Below are 21,950 nucleotides of genomic sequence, written 5' to 3'. Positions count from 1 at the left end.
CAGATACTTCAGAGAAAGGTCCCAGGTTCTATCAGCCCTTGTAACACAAAAATCAGCAGCACTGGAAGCTTTCACTGAAGGGCAAAAACCCCTAACTGCCAGGGTGGCAGATAAGAGACTAGTTCCAGATGACATGCCAGCTTCCCAGAAGGAGTATACGCTCTCAGAGGACATAGTGTATCCTGCTGGATGTGGATAAATACTGAAGGCAAAGTAATCCAAATAGCCCAACGGATGTGCCACCAAACCGAAACCAAATTCTACATGTGGTACTCTGAACTCCCTAGGACTTGGATGTCCCCTATAGGCTGGGGTGACCTTGTTTTAGGAGGCCCTCCTGCCCACAAGTAGACTTACATACTGCACTGGCTATGTAAAATTGGTACAGCCTGTATACAAGTATATTAGCTCTTGGGATGGTGAACCAAACGTTAGGGAGTGAATTTGGAAGAAATTGAGTTGAGTGCAAAAAGTTGCTCCCAGCAAAATGTCATTTGGCCAAACAAAACCCACTGGGGCAGAAACCATCAGGGCACCCCCTGCCCCTCACCACCCACTCAGCCCCGCTCACCTCTGCAGCACCTAGTAATCACATGCAAGAAAACTCACCCTTGCTCTTTTGATTGACTGCCCCCAGCCTGACCCCCACTAGAGTGGATCATTCAAAATTAATCTCCCCTCATACCTCCTCTTGGCATTGTTCAACAGGTGGGCTCCTGTCCTATATCTACCTAGGTCCCCAGCACCAGGCTCTCTCTCTTCCCCAGAGGTCAGGGAGCCCTATTCTCAGTGGGGCCCTCAACCAGGGGCTCCCCTCGCTGCCTATGCCTGCATAAGTAATAAACCTTTGAATTGCCTGTAATCACTGGGTCAGGTGTGGTGTATTTTGGCATCCAATGCCTTCAAATGGGAGTGAACAGCAGATCTGGTTCCTTTCACTGGAATATTGTTCTGGTCCAATTCTGCAGCCAGTTGACTTCATTACTACCTGTGAACTGCACCTCCAGCTCCTCCAACTGACCAGATACCCAGACCCTTACTTGGGCTGTTTCCTACCAGACACACCTGCTCTGCTTAAGAAAACCATTATTGAAATCACTGGCTGTTAATTCCTACTCAGTCCTTAGTAGCTCTGTGATCTGGAGCAAGTTCTGTAGCCTTTCTGTGACTCAGTTTCATCACCCATAACATTATGATTACAATACTTACTTCGTTAGGGTGTTGCAAGGGCCTAAAAAAAGCACTCTATGTAAAGCTCATAGTACAAGCCTGAAAACAAAGAAAGTTTCCAGATAATTGCTCATCAAGGGGCAACTCGATTTTCTGCTTCCTCCAGAAAGCCTTCCATGCTGATGTCCACTCTGATCGCTCCCTAATCCAATCTGATTGCAGTTTTGGTCAGCACCTCACTGTTGACTGTGGATTTCTTCTCCATTACAAACGTGTTCATTTTGACTTCCAAGTAAGAGATAAAGGTCCTGGAAAGAAGTGATTGTATTTTACCTGGCTCTCCTACTGACTTGCTGTGTCATCTTCCTCTTATTTTGGGGGGACTGAGTTTCTTTCTCTCAGATGGCAAATACATGGCATATGTGCCAACATTTTCCCATGCCGAAATCTCAGGACACACACCAGTGTTCTCCTCTTCTCTCCAGAACCTGGGTCCAGACTCACAATTCTTCCTAACACAATACTTTGGACAGTGTCCACTAACTTATCTAATAAATATGTATTGAGTACTTCCTAGGTACTGTCCCTGTTAGTCAGTTTCTAGAAATTAAAACTTTGGACATCTTGTATCTGCACTTATGGAACTCATCCCTTAGTGGAGAAGAAAGACAATATGCAAATACACAAATAAGAAAATATCAAGTAGTGACAAATATAATGATGAAAATTAAATAGCGGTGTGTTAGTGCCTGGGAGAAGGCTATTTTTTAGATCAGGGAAAGGCCTTCTGAGGTTTCTCCCTTGATCTGGGAGATTGGGTATGGGCCTAAGAATATGTATTCCTAACATGCAAACGTAGGAAATTTGGGAAACACTGGCATAGTGAATGAGATGAGGGCATAGAGTCAGAAGACCTAGGTCTAAATTCCATCTCCTACATTTATGTGGCTGTATGACACTGGGAAAGTTATTGAAACTTCTCTCTCAGTTTCCTCCTCTGTAAAATTGGAATAACACTACTGATCTCAGGAGGTTTTTTTTTAAAATCAGAATTGAATAAGATCAAGTATTTAAAATGTCTGGCACATAATAAGTGCTCAATAAAAGGTAGGTATTACTTGCAGCAATTAGGTCTATCTATTTATAACCATAATGTTTTGTTTGAATCATTCAAGAGACAAATCCAATAAATACCACAGGTAATACGGTATCTGTATGTTGGCTTTTGCCTCATGAAACTCTTCCTCTTGAAAAATACTCAAAAGACATGCCTGTGAGCAAGAATGCCCGAGTCTAAGGAATAAGGGTCATGCAGTTCTCTAGTTTAGGCATGTTTAAGATTTGGAAGGGCTTTGGCCTCATTTCCTCTCCTATCAAATGGGCACCAGGCTACCTGTCCTTTTTCACTCATGGGGGATTTCTGAGACTCAGAGGGATAAGAGATGTGCAAAGCATGAGACACAAACAGTCGCAGACACAGACGAACACTCGCTTTCTCAGACCGGCAGACGCGTGCAATGGCAAGGCCACCTGACACACCAGTCCTGTTCATTTGGAAAAGGGACGACTCCTTCACATTCACAAGCTGGGCTGGTACATGAAGAATAAGAAGAAGAAAAAAAAGAAGTCGGCAGGAAGCAGCCTCTTCAACCAGCAAAGAAACCGTTAGAATCCATCCCTGAGCCCTGATGCCAAAGTTCCGCCTGCCCCACCCGTCACACTATCAAGGACACCCGCCTGCTATCAGAAAGCCCTGGGGGTCTTTTTCCCTAGTTTATCAAGGACCTGTGGAAACATTTCTCTAACTGAAGATAAGAATTCTTTTTTTTTTTCCTCTCTCTCTTTCTCCTTTCTACTTCTAGCTGTCTAAACCAGAGGGCTCCTCTCATTTTCTTTCAGTAACAACTGCTCTGAAAAGAAGGTATTTTTCAACCTGGACTTGAAGTAACTAGTGGAGAGGCAGGTAAGGTGGGTTTAATTAATTCATTTGTTCATTCCTTCATTCCTTCCATTATTGTATGCTTAATGCATGCCAGAGACTGAGCTAAGAAGGCTCTCAGATGGGCAGAATGAGCTTGCAGTCTTTGGGGAAGCCAGACTACACTTAACAATTACAAAATGTGGAATTGTAAATTGTGATCTGAACTTGGAGTGAGAGCATACATATTTAAGCTGAAAGACAGTATGTATAATAATTTTTTAGATTTGGCTCTTGCCCTTCAAGTGGACGTTTTAGGGTTAAAAAGATGCCTCAGGGCCCAGATGACTTGCTACCATTCCATGCCAGCCCTGTCTCCTAGCCCAAGTCACAACTGCTTGACCCTTGTGAAGGTGAGAATGGAGATGACTTATTGGAGTGATAGAGAGGCTAGCATAAACCTGCCAAGACCTCGTTCAAGATTCGGTTCATTTTGCAAAAGTTGCCAGATAAAAGATATTTCCAGATGGAGGGCCACGCAGGAAATACAAATGGAATATTTGTTAATAGCTCTTCCTTTGTGAGATATGACCCAAGGCGGCCTTCTGCAATGTGATGGGAAGCACTGTAGCTTGAAAGCGTGAGAGGAGTCAGCAGGCCCACGGCAGTCTCGAAGTCTTTGGAAAGGGGCTCTGGCCTGAGCAGGCATTAAAGATTCTCTGTTTATCCGAGACGCCGCCTTTTCCACCACCGCCACCCCAAATGGAGCTGGGACCTGCTACACTCTAAATACTGGATTCTCAGAGAGGAGGGCAGATATCTAGAAGAATGTTGAGTTCCTTAATGCTGTGGCTTTGCGTAATAACCACCTGCACTCTTTTTTCCTGTCCTTGGAGCCAAATGGGCTTCTGCAAAGAAGTCTATCCAGAAGTCAGGGATGAGCACTATTCGAAAAGGCCTAAGTGGGCAGGGATTGCCATTGAGTGCACTGAAGAATGTGTTGGAACTCATGAGACTGGCTTCCCCCTAACACTCGGTTGTCGAATGGGTCTGCAGATGAACCTGAGAGGATTGTGAGCTCCCTGGAACAATATGTAAAATTCTGCATGTAGGAATAGAGCTGTGCCTAGGGAATGGTCTTTAACTTTTGTCAGATTTTTTTGGGGAGGTGTGGGGGTTAAATACACATATCATAAAATTTAATATTTAACCACTCCCAAGGGTACAGTTCAGTGGCATTAAGCACATAAATATTGTTGGGTGACCATCACCACTATCTAGCTCTAGACCTTTTAAATCTTTTTCAACTGAAATGTCTTGCCCATTAAACAATAACTGTCCCCTCCCCCGAGCTTCTGGCAGCCACCATTCAACTTTTTGTCTCTATGACTTTGTTTACTCTAAGAACTTCACAAAAGTAGGATCATATAGTCTTTGTCCTCTCAGGACTGGCTTATATCACTTAACGTCTTCAAGTTTCATTCATGTTGTAGCTTATGTCAGAATTTCCTTTCTCTTTAAGGTGGAATCATATGTGTGTGTGTGTGTGTGTATACATATATATCACATATATACATACACATATATATGTGTATATATATAATAGTATGTATATATCACTTTAAAAAATCCATCTGTTGATAGACACTTGGTTGCTTCCACTTTTTGGCTATTGTGAGTAATACTGCTGTGAATATGGGTGTGCAAATATTTGTTTGAGTTGCTGTTTTCAATTCTTTTGGGTGTATGTCCAGAATGGAACTGCTAGATCATATAGTAATTCTGTTTTTACTTTTCTTGAGGAATCGCCATACTGTTTTCAATAATGGCTGCACCATTTTACATTCCCACCAGCAATACACAAGTGCTCCAAACCCTCCAGATCCTCACCAATACTTGTTAACACTTGTGCATTAGCCATCCTAATGGGTGCGGAGAAGTATCTCATTATGGTTTTGATTTGCATCTCTAATAATTAGTGATGTAGAACATCTTTTCATGAGCTTGTGGGCCATTTGTGTGTCTTCTTTGCAGAAATGGATAGTCAAATTCTTTGCCCATTTTGAAACTGGATTGTTTAAATCCAGACAGAGCCCGTCTTGCTCTGTCAACCAGGCTGGAGGCGTGATCTTGGCTCTATCGCCCAGGCAGTGGCACAATCTCAGCTCACTGCAACATTTGTCTCCCTTCCTGGGCTTAAGCTATTCTCCTGCCTCAGCCTCCTGAGTAGCTGCAATTATAGGCACACACCATCACGCCTGGCTAATTTTTTTTTTTATAAGTAGAGATGGGGGTTTCACCATGTTGGCCAAGCTGGTCTCGAACTCCTGACCTTAGGTGATCCACCCACCTCAGCCTCCCAAAGTGCTGGGATTATAGGCATGAGCCACAATGCCCAGCCTATATGTTCTAGATCTTAATCTCTTATCAGATATATGACTTATATATTCTTCCATTCTGTGGGGGTTGCCCTTTCACTCTGTTGATGGTGTCTTTTGATGCACCAGGGTTTTAAATTTTGATGTAGTCCAATTTACCTATTTCTAATTTTGTTGCCTGTGCCTTTCGTGTCATATCCAAGAAATCTTGCTAAATCCAATGTCATAAAGCTGTTCCCCTAGGTTGTCTTTAAGAATGTTACAGTTTTAGTTACCAGGTTTTTAAAAGGTTTGTGACAATGCATGCTCTGTCTTCAATAATGATTCTGGGAAGGACTTCCTCACCAAAGCAACAACACTCAGGGCTTTGTAAATATCAGCGTGAATCTAGGAACTGGGCAATTGATGACATGAACGTGATATTTGAAGGCTTCAATTCAAAAGGAATGATTAAGTATCTCCATATTTATATCAGTATCCTGGGAGCTAGTGAAGATGAAAACCATGGTCTCTCTTCTCCAGGGACTTAAGGCAAGATGTTGCAGGCACACACGTGAAATTATTGCATTGCAAGGCAGAATCTAATGAGGCACCTAGCTAGGCACTAGGACCAAGGACTATAAGAACTCAGAAAGGGATCACCACCATGAGCTTCAAGGGACAGAGAAACCTTCAGGGTAAAGATGTAGCTTAATCTGGGTCCACACTGGACAAGATTTGGAGAAGCAGAGAAGACTGGAGAGGATTTTATACTAACTGCAATAATCTTTGCCATTTACTGAGCACCTACTATGTTCCAAGCACTGTGCTCTGCCCACTGCATACATTATCTCAATGACTACTCCTAACCCTACATTTATCATTGTCTATTTGATCATTGCAAGCACTGAAGCGCAGAGATTTTCTTAAGATGACCCAGATAGTAAGTTGTAAAGCAAAGACTTGAAGCCAGGTTTATTTATCTCAAAGCCTCTACTCTTAATCACTCTACTATTGTAGTACCAAAGCTTTAAAACAGGGAGAAAGCAGACATCCCCGACAGAGAGAAAAGAATAACACAGTGCACATAAATGGCAGAGGCAGGATATTTAAGATCAGAGAGGAGAACAGGCTGGATGGGAAGGTTCAGGGTCCAGGACTGTGGGATATAAAGTTGGATCAAAGGAGCGAGCAGGATTACAGGGGCCTTTAATGGAAGCATGGGAAATTTGGTCTTGACCTGCTAGAATGACAGAATCACACATAGAATTTCAGCTCTAACCTTCCAGTCTGCCACTTTTCTCTATAAAATGAGAAAATTGAGGTCTCAAGAGGTTAAGCAACTTGTGGATGGTCATAGACGATAGGGAACCATTGCAAATTCTTGAGCATGGTGTTGACAGGGAAGAAAACAGTATTCCAGATCAGTTAGTGTGGCAGTAAAACACATGAGGGGTGACTGAAGGGAAGCAGCAAAAACTGGCAGAAAAAAACAAGCAGCTCTTTCTCTGTTTTTTTCCAAAGGATACCTCCCTCAACAATGGATATTTCTAGGGAGCATCATAGAGGAGATTCCAGCTCTACTCCTTCTTGCTGAGGTTTGTCGCTTAAGAATCTGGAGACAGGTTGGGCACAGTGGCTCACATCTGTAATCCTAGCACTTTGGGAGGCCAAGGCGGGTAGATCACCTGAGGTCAGGAGTTCAAGATCAGCCTGACCAATATGGTGAAATCCTGTCTACTAAAAATACAAAAATGAGACAGGCGTGGTGGTGTGCACCTATAGTCCCAGCTACTCAGGAGGCTGAGACAGGAGAATCACTTGAAACCAGGAGGCAGAGGTTGCAGTGACCCGAGATCGCGCCACTGCACTCTAGTCTGGGTAACAGAGTGTGACACCGTCTCAAAAGAAAAAAAAAAAAATCTGGAGACAGCTTGTAGGGGCAAGTGCCATCAGAAAGGTCAGAATCACCTTCCCCTGCCAGGCTCAGCGCCCTTTGATGGCCCAAATGCCAGAAAACACAGCTTCCCCAGCAGCGGCCTGTCCCCATCCTCCCCACTTCCTCCAATAGAAAGCCTGTCTGGGGTGCAATGTCTCAGATCAGTGACACGTGACTCTGAAGAGCCAATGGCCAGGAATGGCTTCTGGCACCTTCTTTATGTTGCCTTCCTGAATGTGAGTCTCGGCCAGGCCTCTGTGAACCTAACTCACCTGTCCCATGGAGGCCAACATACTGGGAGAGGTAAGACAAGACACTCTGTTCCCCAGGCAAGAATGTTGACCCCACCTTGCTTGAACTAAGCCCTTGTAGGGCAGAACTCCAGTTATCCATCTATGTCTATCCAAGAAAGCCCTGCCCTGGTTGACTATTGTCCTCTGAGGTTCTTTTTGCTTAATTAATTGTAATAATAGCTGCCATCCATTGAGCACTTATTCCATGTTGATCACTGGGCTCAGCATTTGGCATGCATGATCTCATTTTATTCCTACAACCCGTAATGAAGATATTATTATCCTTGTTTCGCACATGATGAGCCTGAGGTTCAGGACTGTTAAATAATTTGCCTAAAACCACTTACTTAAAGGAGCCAAGACTCAAACACAAGGCTTTCTCTCTCCAAAGCCTTTGCTTTTACTCATATGATTGACTGCATTCTACACTTCAGTCCTTGGAGAGGGCAGAGGTTCTGCAGTGGAGAGTCAGGCTTCAGAGAGTGGCCCTGTGGCTTCTAGACACCACTGTTTCTCTGTTCCTGGGAGCCAAAAGCCTGATCTCTTTCCCAAATCAAACTCTTGGGCCCAAATACAAATGGTATCTGGACCCTTATTCTTCTCCCAGTAATGATGCTCAAGAAAAACAAAGGACCTTGAAGTTCCTTCTCCACTTTCACCCAGAGGGCATCATGCAGGCATGCTTTGGCCAAGGGGAATGGTGCTGCCATTTGTACAGTCATTCTTTTAATGAATATTTATTGAGGGCCAGCCACAGTTAGGCACATTCTAGGTGCTGAAGACACAACTGGGAACAAGTCAGAAAGAATTTCTACCCTCACAGAGTTTACATTCTAGCTGGGAGGAAAGGCCAAAACAAAACACACACCAAAACCCTGCACATACACCTGTAGTAAAGAGCAGGCAGTGATAATGCTAGGAAGAAAAACAAAGCAGGATAACAGGGATGGAGAGTGAGGAGAAGCAGAATCTTATCAAGCCCCTCTGAGGATGAAATATTGAACAGAGACCTGAATGAAGTACATGGGAGCCATGGGGTGATCCAGGGGAAGAGCATTGCAAGCAGAGAGAAGGGCAAGTGCAAAAGTCTTACAGTAGGAATCAGCTTGGTTTGTTTTAAGGACTAGGAAGAAGGCCAGTGTGGTTCAAGCAGACAGAGTGAAGGGGCATGCTGGAGAAAAGGACAGGGCGGGCAGTAGAAGCCAGATAATAGGGCCTTCCAGGCCACAGTGAGTTTGGATCTCAAATATGCTGTACCGGGGTCCCAGGCACTGTGGTGTGTCACTCAGGTGTGGTACCTCTGCATAGCTACAGAAAGGAGAGAGACTGTATACACAAAGAGCATAAAGACAGCTCAGTGAGTCAGCTCACCTGGCTCTGATTCCCACCTTGAACTTGAAGCAGCAAATGAAGTCTAGGGTTTGGTACCCAAGAGAGAAGGTGGGGAAGGTCTGACGATTGCCTGAGGTGGAAGAAGGAACTGTTGACCCTGTATGTATGTCTCATTTACCTTGTCCATCAAAGGGTTTGAATTATCAATGGGTGCTCAAACATTTTTTTGAGACAGAGTTTCACTCGTGTCACCTAGGCTGGAGTGCAATGGCGCGATCTCAGTTCACTGCAACCTCTGCCTCCCGGGTTCAAGCGATTCTCCTGCCACAGCCTCCCAAGTAGCTGGGAATACAGGTGCTGGCCACCTTGCCTAGCTAGTTTTTGTATTTTTAGTAGAGATAGCGTTTCATCATGTTGGCCAAACTGGTCTTGAACTCCTGACCGCAGGTGATCCACCCGCCTCAGCCTCCGAAAGTGCCAGGATTATAGGCGTGAGCCACCGTGCCCGGCTGCCCAAACATTTTACAATTAGAATCTCTTTTTATAAGCAAAATTTTCCATATAAGCTGACAGTGTGCCACTTTCCTCTCCAAGCACCTGATCTGCTTCATTTCACAGAATCCTTAGAACAGCTCCATGAGACAGGTACTCTGAATACTCCCACTTTACAGATGGGGAAGCTCAAATGCAGAGAGGTTGGGCAGCATGCCCAAGGTCAACGAACGCAGAACTGCTGCAGTGGGAGCAGGGGTGGGTGACGCCCACTAGCGAGGCGCTTTCAAACTCCTACTGCTCCAAGGAGCAAGCTAGAAAATCCCATTTCTCAGGCCCCTTCCACTAGGACACACTATGAGCTTAACACTGCTAGGAACTCACTGAGAAATGGTGACATTTGGGGGTGGCTACTTCAGTGCTTTGTTTGGCTTCTTTTTAAAATTATAAATGGTGGTTTGAAAGTTGTTGGAAGGGGGAAAACAGATGAAGAATCAGGGATGTGGCTGAAGCAGTCAGTGTAGCAGAGAAGCAATGCAGCTGTCAGCAGCCTACCCAGGCCCCCAAATGGGCACAGCCCTGCATTTCTGGCCTGAGGCCTGCCAAGGTCTTAGGTGAACTTCAGCTCTTTCTACAGCACCCCAGTCTCAGCACTCTTTGGCGGATGTCCTGATTGGCTGGGAGATTGTTGCTTCCTGATACAGTGGTGATTACTTCTGAAAGATGGGGTAAAACCAACAGCTATCATTTCTGACCATTTACTGTGCAGCATCACTGTGCAAAGCATTTTTATACATATCCTATTGAATCCTCTCAAAACTCCTGTGAGGCAAGCAGGCACCCCAGTGGCCCCATCCTAGTTCTGGCCCTGGTGACATGATTGCCTCCATCCTCCACTTGACAGGTACAGAAACTGAGGTTCAGGGAGGTGAAGTAAATTCCCCCAGATCACAGAGCTGGCAAACAGCTGAGCTTCTACGCTCATCCTAAGACTCAGTTGAAGTGGATTTTTAAAAAGATGTATTTTGGGCTCTTCACTATACAGAAAACCGAATTTGCCTATCACTAAGGTTACTAATAGGCCTAACATCTGTGAAAACTTATCTATCAGCTGGTCCTGAAATGTTCTGAAATGGGTCTGAGTGCAAGATGCCTGTGACAACTGAATAGTTTAAAAAATTCTCCATGGGAGCTGAACCCCTATTAAGACAGATCTTTATTTTTCTTCCTGAATGCCACATTTAGAAACAAAATGTCATATTTTTATATATGAATGTCACAAGTGACAAAGCATATGTTGCAACTTGGCTTCTAATGGTTGTAAAAAAAAAAAAGAGAGAGGTAAATTATCATAATGTTGGGATCTCAATTATATTTGCATTTTCATTTCTACCAGAAGTCCATTTTAGCAAAGGAATGTAACCTTAGTCACTTGAATCTGCTCTTCCCTAGAAAACAATTGTAAACGTAATAAGCAAAAAGAATAGAAAATGCCCACAGGGGAAAAAAAAATGATCCATCTGGGGTCAGAGCCATCACGTAGATTGATTCATTCTTCTAGCATTCTTACTCAGGAAGGAAAACTTGAACATTTTCTAGACTTTAGAATATTTAAGATTTGCAAGGAGTTGGGGGAAAGGGGAAAGGAATGAAATTTCAGTCCCACTGGCAGGGATCAAATAGAGATTTCCTCAACTTTTAAAGAACCGTTTTACATGTCCCAATCACCTCACAGTTCCTGAGTCTCTCTTCTGCATAAGGCATGTACTAGTTGTTATGGGAGGATACAATAAGGTCATGATTGCTGTAAAATTATTCATAATAAAAACACATTTTGAGACTTGATTCTAAATGTTAAACTTAAATTTGAGCAATTTAATTGCCCGTTGAATAGGAATGAAATCCCACCGGCAGGCAGTTATTTCTTACAACCACTGTGTGTGAAATTGAAATCTTAAGATACCATTTCAAATATTCACCTTCTCTAAGGAAGTTCTCCCCAAAGAGTTGTGCAAGATAAGAAACTGACCCAAAGTCATATGCACTAATCTCTTTTTCTTTACACTCTCAGGTCAAAGTAGAAGCATATTATTAAAAAGAAACTTTATGCCCTGAAGTTGGCTGTTCTGAGGTTACCTCTTGGAACTCAAGGATATATTTATTTTAACAACTGACTTGAGCCCCATGCAGAACTGTAACAAGGAAAGTAATAATTTATCAGATTAAATAAAAACAAGCAGATGTGGCCAAGCGTGGTGGCTCACGCCTGGAATCCCAGCACTTTGGGAGGCCGAGGCAGGTGGATCGCCTTAGGTCAGGAGTTTGAGACCAGCCTGGCCAACATGGCGAAACCCCGTCTCCACTAAAAATACAAAAGATTAGCTGGGCGTGGTGGTGGGCACCTGCAATCCCAGCTACTTGGGAGGCTGAGGCAGGGAGAATTGCTTGAACCCAGGAGGCGGAGGTTGCAGTGAGCTGAGATTGCACCATTGCACTCCAGCCTGGGCATCAGAGAGAGACTCCATCTCAAAAAACAAACAAACAAACAACACCCAAGCAGATGCAAACAGGTCATTTAGTCACCACTATAATGAACATGCAAATGGAAAATGCTTACATGTTTTATTTAGGAGAAGGGGGTGAGGTGAAGGGATCCTGTTTCCTACTTTTACAACACAGGAAATAGTTTCCAAATTTGGGTGGGCAATTCTTATTTTAAACCCCCATTTCACCTTTAAATTTAATATCAAGCTCTTTTAAAATTATCTTCATGATGCCCTTTGCCATAACATAGCAGCTGCCATTTATGAGTGCTTACTATATACCAGTTGCTTTTCATGCAAGCAACCTCCTATCTGTTATTACCCCCATGCCGTTACAAATCTATGTGCCACCCTTTTGTGCACTACTCATATAATCCCCGCGATAACTTAGGCAATAGGATCTGTTGTCTCCATTTTACAGATGAGGATACTGGGAGTTTATTTTATTTGTTTGTTTGTTTATCTGTTTATTTATTTTGAGACAGAGTCTCGCTGTGTCACCCAGGCTAGAGTGCAGTGGCACAGTCTTGGCTCACGGCAACCTTCGCCTCCCATGTTAAAGCAATTCTCCTGTCTCAGCCTCCTGAGTAGCTGGGGTTACAGGCATGTTCCCACCACACCCGGCTAATTTTTGTATGTTTAGTAGAGATGGGGTTTTACCATGTTGGGCAGGCCAGTCACGAACCCCTGACCTCAAGTGATCCCCTCGCCTTGACCTCTCAAAGTGCTGGGATTCCAGGTGTGAGCCACCGAGCCTGGCCAGGATACTGGGAGTTTAAATTCCTGCTGTGAGCCCAGGTTCACACAGGTGGTCAAGAGTGGGCTAGAATCCAGGTAGCCTGACTCCAGAGCTACTACTGCATACTCCCTCCTCAGATTAAATGATTTTCCTAGGCCATGCTAGCTGATAAGTTTTAAGAGTCTAAATCAAACCCAGGCAGTTGGGTTCCAAAATTCTAGCATTTAACCACCACATTGACTGGTTAAAGTAGGTAAACTGTTCATCACAACCTATATGTTTATTTTCATTTCTGTTAGAAATGAAAGTAGTGTGGTAGTGCGGTAGGTTACATATTTATCACATAGTTTAGGCTTGCCTAAAATTCTAAGAATTTTCTTTTTTAGATTAAAAAAGGGTCATGGAAAAAAACCCAACTTTTTTTTTTTTTTTTTTTTTTTTGAGGCAGGGTCTCACTCTGTTCCCCCAGACTGGAGGCGCCGCTCCGCATCATGCTCACTGCAGCCTCAACCTCCCTGGGCTCAAGCAATCCTCCCACCTCCACCTCCTGAGTAGCTTAGATTTCAGGAAGCACTACCATGCCCAGCTAATTTTTTATCTTTTTTCTTTTTTGTAAGGAATGGATCATTGTGTTGCTCAGGGCTAGCTGGGCCTCCCAGAGTGCTGGGATTACAGGCCTAAGCCACCGGCACAGGCCGAAAAAAAGTCTTTTTGTATACTGAAGGCTCCACTTGGACAAAAATTTGCTCTTAAGGCTTTCTTTGAGACACACACACACACACACACACACACACATACACACACACACACACATACAACACAGCTTTTGATTATACCCATGAGGGAACCAAGCCTTGAGACAACAGGGACCAGAAAATGACAAAAGCATCAGGGCAGAGTAAACTATGGTTTACTTGTAACAAGTCATGAAGGCTTTGCTCTGAACAGGGAAAATGAAGCCTCAGGGATTTCACTTCTGAATTCAAACTACCCACCTTCAGGGTGAGCTCATCCAGACCCAGTGTCATCCTTTAAAATGGGAACAAAAATTATGCCTTATGATCCAGACTGATCATATAAAACTATGGATCCTGAAAGTACGTTCCTTCTTGCAAGCCTTAGTGAATGCACACGCCACAAAATACGGCCTTCAGTTCTGAACGGCAGATATTTTCAAGGAACTCTGAGGCCCAGGAGAGCCAACGTTTTCTCCATGGAAGGGCAGACTATGGCCTCCCATTCATTAACCTCTGCGTTTCCTATCCTCTTTCTAGAAGGAGGCTGAAGGGGGGAAGCCTGAACCCCCAATCAAGGTCCACCTTCTTTCTTGTGGCCTGACCCAGGGCAAAATTATCTCCCTAATACTGCTTCTGTACCACTGGAAAAAACACTTTCTTGGTCGGGTACTACTGGCATTTTACATGGGGGCAGTTTAACCTGCAGGGAGTCCCTTTCTGAAAGGTGCTGAGGGAGGGGATTCCGACACCAGCCGATGGAGGAGCCCTGGCCCACGAAGTCCCTTCCCAGCCACCCTCCCTCTGGGATTATGCTGCCCTGCTCTGCTCAGGGCGTCCCCGGCCCTGCCATGGTCCCGGCTCGCGCACCCCATCGCCTCGCAGAGTGCGGCCGCAGCCTGGAGCCCGCAGCCGATTAGCCCGCAGAGGCCGCGCTGTCCGGGGCACCCGGTGCTCGGCGGTCCGTGGACCTGGGATCCGACCTGGGGACGGGCTCAAAATCCATCGGAACACTGCATTTCTGTAAGTGCTATTTCACATTCTTGTTTTTTCTTGCTTGCTCTAGGCTGTTCGTGAGGTTTACTTTCTGCCTTTAATTAACCCAAAAGGGAAAGCTGAAGAGGGGAAGCTCTGAAGAATGATTTCGTGGCTGCCCAGCCTCCCTCAAGGAGAGGTGTTAGCTGGAGCGGAATCTCCCCGTCCCCGACACTGGCCCCTTTAAGAAGGCCAAGTCAGTCCTGATGCTGCTGTTTGTATTGCTAATCCCCAGGAAGCCCCCTTTAAAAAACCCAAGAAAAGAAAGAAAAAAGGGGAGGTTGGGGGAACGGGCAGCGTCTCTTTAAATGTGATTCCTTCTATTGTATTTGAATCGTGATCAGGAAAAAGGAAATGAACCCGAGACAGAGGGAAGCTGTGAGCGAAAAATAGCTCTTCCCTGAAGAGAGGACAGGAAGCCGGGGAGAGACGCGGTCCCCCTCCCCGCCCCCAGGCCGCACGCCCCCGTTCTGCCCTCCGGCGGCGAGCAGCGCGCCGCGCCCGGGCCGAAGGTGCGAGGGGCTCGGGCGCCGCGCGGCCGCGCCACCATCCCCGAGGGGCGGCGCGGACCGGCGACAGCGCGCGAGAGGACCGGGCGGACGGAAGGCGGGACCGGGATGGAAGGTTAAGTCCTGTAGCAGCAAGCAGCAGCTGCAGCCGCCCGGGGCCAGGCTGCCACGCCCGGCCCCCGGCTCGGCCGCGGCGCGCCCGCAGCCGGTGATTCCTCTGCTCTCTTGGCCATTTGAAGGAGCGCGGTGACTGTCCTTGAGCGCGGAGGGGCGAGCTCGCCGCCGGAGGCGCCGGAGCAAGCGGAGCGCGCAGGAGCGGCGGCGGCGGCGCCCGAGCACCCGAGGGGTCCGAGTCCCGGCAGCCGGCCAGCCCCGCGCCACAAAGGGAGCGCCCCCGCCGCCCGGCACGCCGCCTCCCTCCCCAATGTCCTCGGCCATCGAAAGGAAGAGCCTGGACCCTTCAGAGTAAGTGCGGCGCCCCTGCCCCTGCCACCTCCGGTGTCCACGGTCTCGCGTCCCGGAGCGGCTGGGGGACCCGGGCGGCCTTCGAGGGGACTCCAGGTGCGCGCCCGCGGCGTGCTCTTGGCCCCCTGTGCGGAGCGCTGGGCTCCCTCTTCCTCCTGGGTGACTTCGGGGGCCCTGGGAGAGGGACTGGGCGGTGGGCGGCAGGGAGAGGGGTCGGCCCAGCGCCTCTGCGGGCCACTCCAGGCTATCAGGACGCTGCCTAAAGCCACCGCGGGCCAGAAAGTTTGCACGGGAGCAGGCACAAGGGGAGCCTGGAGGCGCGCAGGTGCAGTCCGGAGAGCGTTCCGTGCTTGACTCTGCTCCCTTCGCACCTCTCCTTCTCGGCCCGTTCTCTTTGTCCATTTGGTCTTGGAAAGGGGAACATTCCAAGTGGAGGCCTCCGGGGTCCCCAGCGGCCGCCTTCCCGGTCCGCAGGTGGAGCCGCTGCCAGCCGCGCGGGTGAGGGGTCCGACCGTCCACCTTGGAGCTGGCTCTGGGCCTCCGGGGATTTCTAGAGCAGCGAAATCCGGAGTAAATCTGAGTACGTGTAGCCCCCCTCGGGGTCCACCATGGGGGCCTGTGAACCTCGAAAGTTAATGCACCATTTTGTGTACAGGTGAATTCTTCTGGGGAGTAGAGGCTCGTAGTAGTTTTTAGCATGGTCTCAAAAGGGTTTGGGGTCAGGGAACCAGAGCTCTAATGAGTATTGACCGCATCTGTTTTCTGAGCCTCGTGCTGGTTTGGAATGTTTTTCTATCTCTCACCAATTCTTTAGTGTTACCATGGGTAGCAAGGGGTGTTTAAGATATCATTTTCCTGTCAACGCAAATGCCCTTTTAAGAGTCATTAGCCGTCTGGTTTTGAGAATTTTATTCCTTTGAAGTCCCCTCTAATCCTTTGAAGGGATTTGTTACACAAGACCAAAGGAGCTGGTTAATGACTTGTCCATTTGTGCTTCTAAGAGACATTTGTTTTGTTTTTTCTTTTCCTGGTTTAAAAGAATTGTGCTTTCCTGCTTGAAATACCGCACACACACACACATACACCCTTCAATTTCGGCTTTCTATGGTGTTTATTTACCTGGGTTTTACCCTCAGTTACCAGCATAAAAGCTCAGCATGTTCTCATAAAACACAGGAAGTACCACCATCCAATGAGAATATAAACATCACTATTCCGTCTTGAAGGTTAAGACGCCAGTTCTGTAATGAGCTAGGTTTGTTGTAGCAAAAACCCCCAATTCCTTCAACAAATTCTCAGGAGAAAAATAACATTTCTTTTTAAAAGTATGTTTATGTAAACAATGGGTTTTAAACGGTGGTTTGATCACTTTTTTAAAAATAAAATTACAACTGAGCCTTGAGTTTCAGAGACTGGGCAAGATCATAGTAACACAATAAGGGAGTGAATTGGATGAATTGGTGCCTTATGCCTTTTTGATCAGCAGAATTTAGTCACTAATCCTTTCAATAGAAGGCAAATCTGAAAGTTTCATTTCCCTGAAGAAAGTTTGCTTCTTTCAAAGTTTGTGCTTTTTCACTGAGGTTAGAAAACTGAAACATCCTAACTTCCTAACACAGTAGATACCTGCTGCTGGAGGCTCACCAGCTCCTTCCTTCACTTCACTATTTGCCCAGCGAAGACAGTTTCTGATCAGAGAGGGACAAGCTAGTTGAGAAATTGCAGCAGCACATTCTCCCCACCCCCTTAGAAATTGTTATGATTATCCCAGAAATCCAGGCTGAAATGATACTCAGGTGTAATATTCAAGATAAGGGTCTGGGAGAATATAAAATATTAATTTGAGGGTGAATCAATCTCATTCATTGTCTTGGATTGCCCACTAAGTATAATGTGATATTATCAATTAATTATAGAAAGACAGAGCCAATATCTTATACTTTACTTCTCCATCTCATCTCAGGCCATCATCATAACTCTTTTACTTTACATTCCTCCTATTGTCCAGTATCCTACTAGATGCTTCATTGTGTACTTCCTCAAAGCCGACTTGGGTCATTACAATCAGCTTCTCCAAATTACAGATGGAGACTTGCCTAGCTATATGCAAATGAAACATTTGGACAGAAAGCCAGCCAGAATTCATGAACACAGAGATTCCCTTGCTATGCCACTGGTGGCCCCCACTGCCTCCCCTGTGAGTAACAAGAGCAGTTCATTTGAATTCCAGGCAGTTTTGCACCAGCTAAGGGCAAATTATCCTCTTCCACAGTCCTTTGGCAGCATCAGCATCGGGATATCCAATGTCTGTCGAGGTCCCATGAGTGGTTTTGAAAGCCCAGAGTGAGACCATGGGCTGTGGAAAGAGAAGAGATGCAATTCCGAGTTGATACACATAAAAATGCTAGGGTATTAGTTATTAGAAGGGAAAATGGCAGTCCTTATATACAATCTGTAGAAACAAAGGAAAGAAAGCAAGGCTTCAGTGAATGAAACCCTGTCTCTACTAAAAATACAAAAAATTAGCCGGGCAAGGTGGCGGGTGCCTGTAATCCCAGCTACTCAGGAGGCTGAGGCAGGAGAATGGCAGAACCCAGGAGGCGGAGCTTGCAGTGAGCCGAGATGGCACCACTGCACTCCAGCCTGGGCTACAGAGCAAGACTCTGTCTCAAAAAAAAAAAAAAAAAGAAACTATAGTTTTGATTTTTTTGAGCTAGGGTCTCACTGTGTTGTCTAGGCTAGAGTGCAGTGCTCACTGCAGCCTCAAATTCCTGTACTCAGGTGATCCTCCCACCTCAGCCTCCTGGGTAGCTGGGACTACAGGCTCATGCCACCAAGCCTGGGCAATTTTTTATATTTTTTGTGGAGACAGGATTTTGCCATGTTGCCTGGGCTGGCCTCAAACTCCTGGGCTCAAGTGATCCTCCTGCCTTGGCCTCCCAAAGTGCTGGGATTACAAACGTGAGCCACTGTGCCTGGCCTTTTTTTTTTTTCCCCAGATAATCTAACTTGAGCTTCACATTTTCTTGTTCCAAAGATGATAATCTCATGAAGTGCTGTTACACTGTATCTAGAAAGTATGGGCATGGCTTTAGCACTCCTAAATATTCACAAGAAACGCTTCATTCTTCACATGACAGAATCCTCTGAAGTGTCAGAGTGTTATAGACATTGAGCCACCTAGCCTCCTGTCCCCAGGTATAATGACTGCTGGGCTTTGTGGGCTCAGACCAATTAGGACACAAGGTCACCTGGTAAGTTAGTACTAGTTAGAAATAGGAGACGTGGATTTATACCTGCAGGGCACCCAGGAGGAAACTCCCTTTGGGAATTTTACAGTTGGAAGAAGGTCTGTTTTTTGAACCATAATAGATTTTTAAGAAATAGATTTGTGTTTAAGGTTCCAGAGAACACTAGCTAATTATTACAAATCAACAAGTATTAAGTGTTTCCTGTGTCCCATTTGGGGGACACTAGAATAATTCCTTCCACTCATTTATTTTCTTTTAGCAAAATTATTTATTTTTAAATGTTAAAAAAGTATTCAGATTCCAGTGAAGCAAAGTGAACAGGAGATACTGTGCATGGCACATTAATGAAAGAACACGTGTCACAGCCTATTAACAATTGCTGGATTGAGATGTCAGTGACTGTTTAATTGCCTTCCACTCTCTTTGAAATAATCATTGCCCCCACTTCATTTTCTTCCTCAAATCAACTTTATCCGAATCAGCTTTACTGTTATAAAAATGTTCAGGTAAGGAAAGAAAGGCCTATTTGATGTTCTTCATAAGTGTAACAATGGCCTTACAATATGGGATTTTCCTCCAAGTATTCCTTCAGTAGGAAGAATGGAAAATGGAATTTCTGTAAAAGAGTAAAACTAGGAGAATTCCTATTATATCCTGATGGAAGTTTTATTTTGGAAAGAGAAAGCAGCCTAAAATAATTGTTGGTCTCATTCTTCTTTCTTCCTCACCTCTGCTTTTGTGCGGGTGAGAAGGGCTGGAGGGAGGATGGCACTTTATTCAACAGGAGATTTGCAGATTCTTAGCTCTCTGGGTCATCCGCTGCCCTGGTGGTGAGCGACTCTTTTAGTCCAGGGTGCCTCCTCTGAGGTTAGGCAGTGCCCTTGGGTATAGGAGGAGGAAAATGAGGGAAATCTGTGAAGCTAGAGAGGGAGAGTCAGCGGGGAGAGAGGGAAAAAGCAGTAGGAGACCAGAGGTGCCCAGGTGGTGCTGGGCATGGGCAGGGGCACAGTGTCACCTGCAGTTGCCTTTGATGCCTCTTGGTGCCCTGTGTTTACTTCTTACAGATCTAGGGAGTAAGGTCTGGCTCTCTCCCGTCTTAACCCAAGGTTGGTTGGGACTCTGCAATCTGGCCAAGGGATGTATTGTCCTGTCCCTTCTCCCTTAGGTCACCAAAAGGCAGTCAGGTGAGGTACCCTGTCTGGCCCAAAATGATCTTGGACCCCCGGTGCTGGTCTCACCCTGGTGAGGCTGTCCCTGATGCTTGGCCTTCTCTCCAGGGAACCAGTGGATGAGGTGCTGCAGATCCCCCCATCCCTGCTGACATGCGGCGGCTGCCAGCAGAATATCGGGGACCGCTACTTCCTAAAGGCCATCGACCAGTACTGGCACGAGGACTGCCTGAGCTGCGACCTCTGTGGCTGCCGGCTGGGTGAGGTAGGCCGGCGCCTCTACTACAAACTGGGCCGGAAGCTCTGCCGGAGAGACTATCTCAGGTACCCTCCTGGCACTCCACTGGGGCCCTCAGGAGGGAGGCTGGGTGGTCCCTGGACATCTGCAGTCTGTGTATGTTGCCCCCGACCCTGTTCCAGGCTCAGACACCTATAGAAAGAGGTCAGGCTGCAGAAACTGAGTCGCAGCTCCCGTGCAAGCAGAGGGCATTTCTTCCTGTTTGAGAAGCATATTTTCAGGGTTACGTTCCTATGTGGTAAAATACTAATATCTTTAAAGGCAAGAGAATTGTACACCCAAAATTCAGAAAAGTTTGTTCCCTTGAGGAGCGGGAGAAGCCAGGGGATGGGATTGAGGAGGAGTACGCACGGAGGATCAGAGGAACTGGGAGTGTTTCTAAGTTTGAAGGTGATCTCTGAGGACCTCATTTGAATGCTTCAGAACATATATATATATATATATATAAGTTATAAATATTCTTTTGTATGACTCCAATATTATATGATGAGAAATTTAAAAATAGAAAGCATGTGGAGCTCGAAGCATTGACTCATAGCAGGAAGGCAGTCTTTGAAGAACAGAAGGCAAAGGCCCTGCAGGCAGTTGGAGGTTTGAGTCCCAACACCCTTGCTTCCTGGCGGCCTTGGGAAAGTTACTTAACCTTCCTAAGACTCGATTTCCTCATCAGTAAAATGGGGATTATAATAGCACCTACCTCTAAGGATGTGGGGAGGATTTGATGGAGTAATGCTGATAAACTACTTGACTCGGTATGGATCAAATAGATGTTAGCTGCTCTTATAAGTTATCCTTATGACATAATCATTGTTTTCCAATCTAATGAGCAAAGGGATGGAAGAATGGAAGGGTAAAATAGGAACTCGACCACGCCAAGTAAGACAGGAGCTGAGGGCATCTCCCATGCTCTGGGCCATCCTGTTGGCCATCCGAATTTTCCAGCACTCTGTGAATGCCTCTGCCTAGAATGTACTAGCGTTTCTAGTTTCCGATGAGCTGCTGTGGAGGTAACTCTCTCTGTGCCCTCTGCTGTCAGATCTGCTCACCTGTGTAGCTGTCAGGATTTCTCCATCTTCCTGGAGCAGAGGGTCTGTGAGGCATGCTTCCCTGATACACCCGGACCATCCAGCCCATGGAAGCTTGTTGAGACCTCAGCGCCCTTGGCTGCTGGGCCAGCTTTTCCCCTCGAACCTGCCCTCAGAGCATTTTACGTTACAGAAACAAAACAAAACAAAAAAACTGCAGGCAGTTCACAGTGAAGGAAGCTTTACCTAAAGACTGATGGAAGAAGCCTTTTGTCCTTCTTGAATTCCCAGATAAAGTCCTTGCAGTCCTTGCAGATATGGTGGTTCCGAGAAAATAAGTAGGGTTTTGCAATGATCATGCTTATAATTTTGGTCAGTTTTCCTTTTTTTAAGTCCCAAAAAATAGAACTGGGATAAATACAGACCTGGTTTTGCTCACTCCCACTTTGCCAAGTCAATGAGAAGGCAGACGGGTAAATGAATCCCATCGGACCCTTGACTCCATCCCTGTCAAATCATTTGAATCTTATTAAATGAAGTGCAGATTGAGTAAGGTCAGAAGAGCCCCGGCTTTTCCCTATCTCTACCGTTTTATATAACATTCAGGAATAAAACCAGTGCTGCCTGGGCTTGTTAATCCTTTCCATTTTCAAAAAGGAGAGGAAGAAAAAAAAAAAAAAA

The 21,950-nt window shown here is 45.9% G+C and overlaps 1 protein-coding gene across 1 annotated transcript in view; it reads left to right on the top strand.

Moving 5' to 3' along the window:
- The first annotated feature begins 15,063 nt into the window (after positions 1–15,063).
- Positions 15,064–21,950, top strand: part of LMO2 (LIM domain only 2) — an 11,467-nt gene continuing 4,580 nt past the window's right edge. The window contains exons 1-2 of the mRNA XM_017849737.1: positions 15,064–15,526; positions 20,055–20,270. Coding sequence (XP_017705226.1) covers positions 15,486–15,526; positions 20,055–20,270 — 257 coding nt within the window. The 5' untranslated portion in view covers positions 15,064–15,485. The remainder of the gene's footprint in view (positions 15,527–20,054; positions 20,271–21,950) is intronic.

Source organism: Rhinopithecus bieti, unplaced genomic scaffold (genome assembly GCF_001698545.2).
Source record: "Rhinopithecus bieti isolate Rb0 unplaced genomic scaffold, ASM169854v2 scaffold_32083, whole genome shotgun sequence".
NCBI classification, from domain to species: Eukaryota; Metazoa; Chordata; class Mammalia; order Primates; family Cercopithecidae; genus Rhinopithecus; species Rhinopithecus bieti.
Note: the sequence above shows the minus strand (reverse complement) of the source record. Positions and strands in the feature narration are given on the sequence as shown.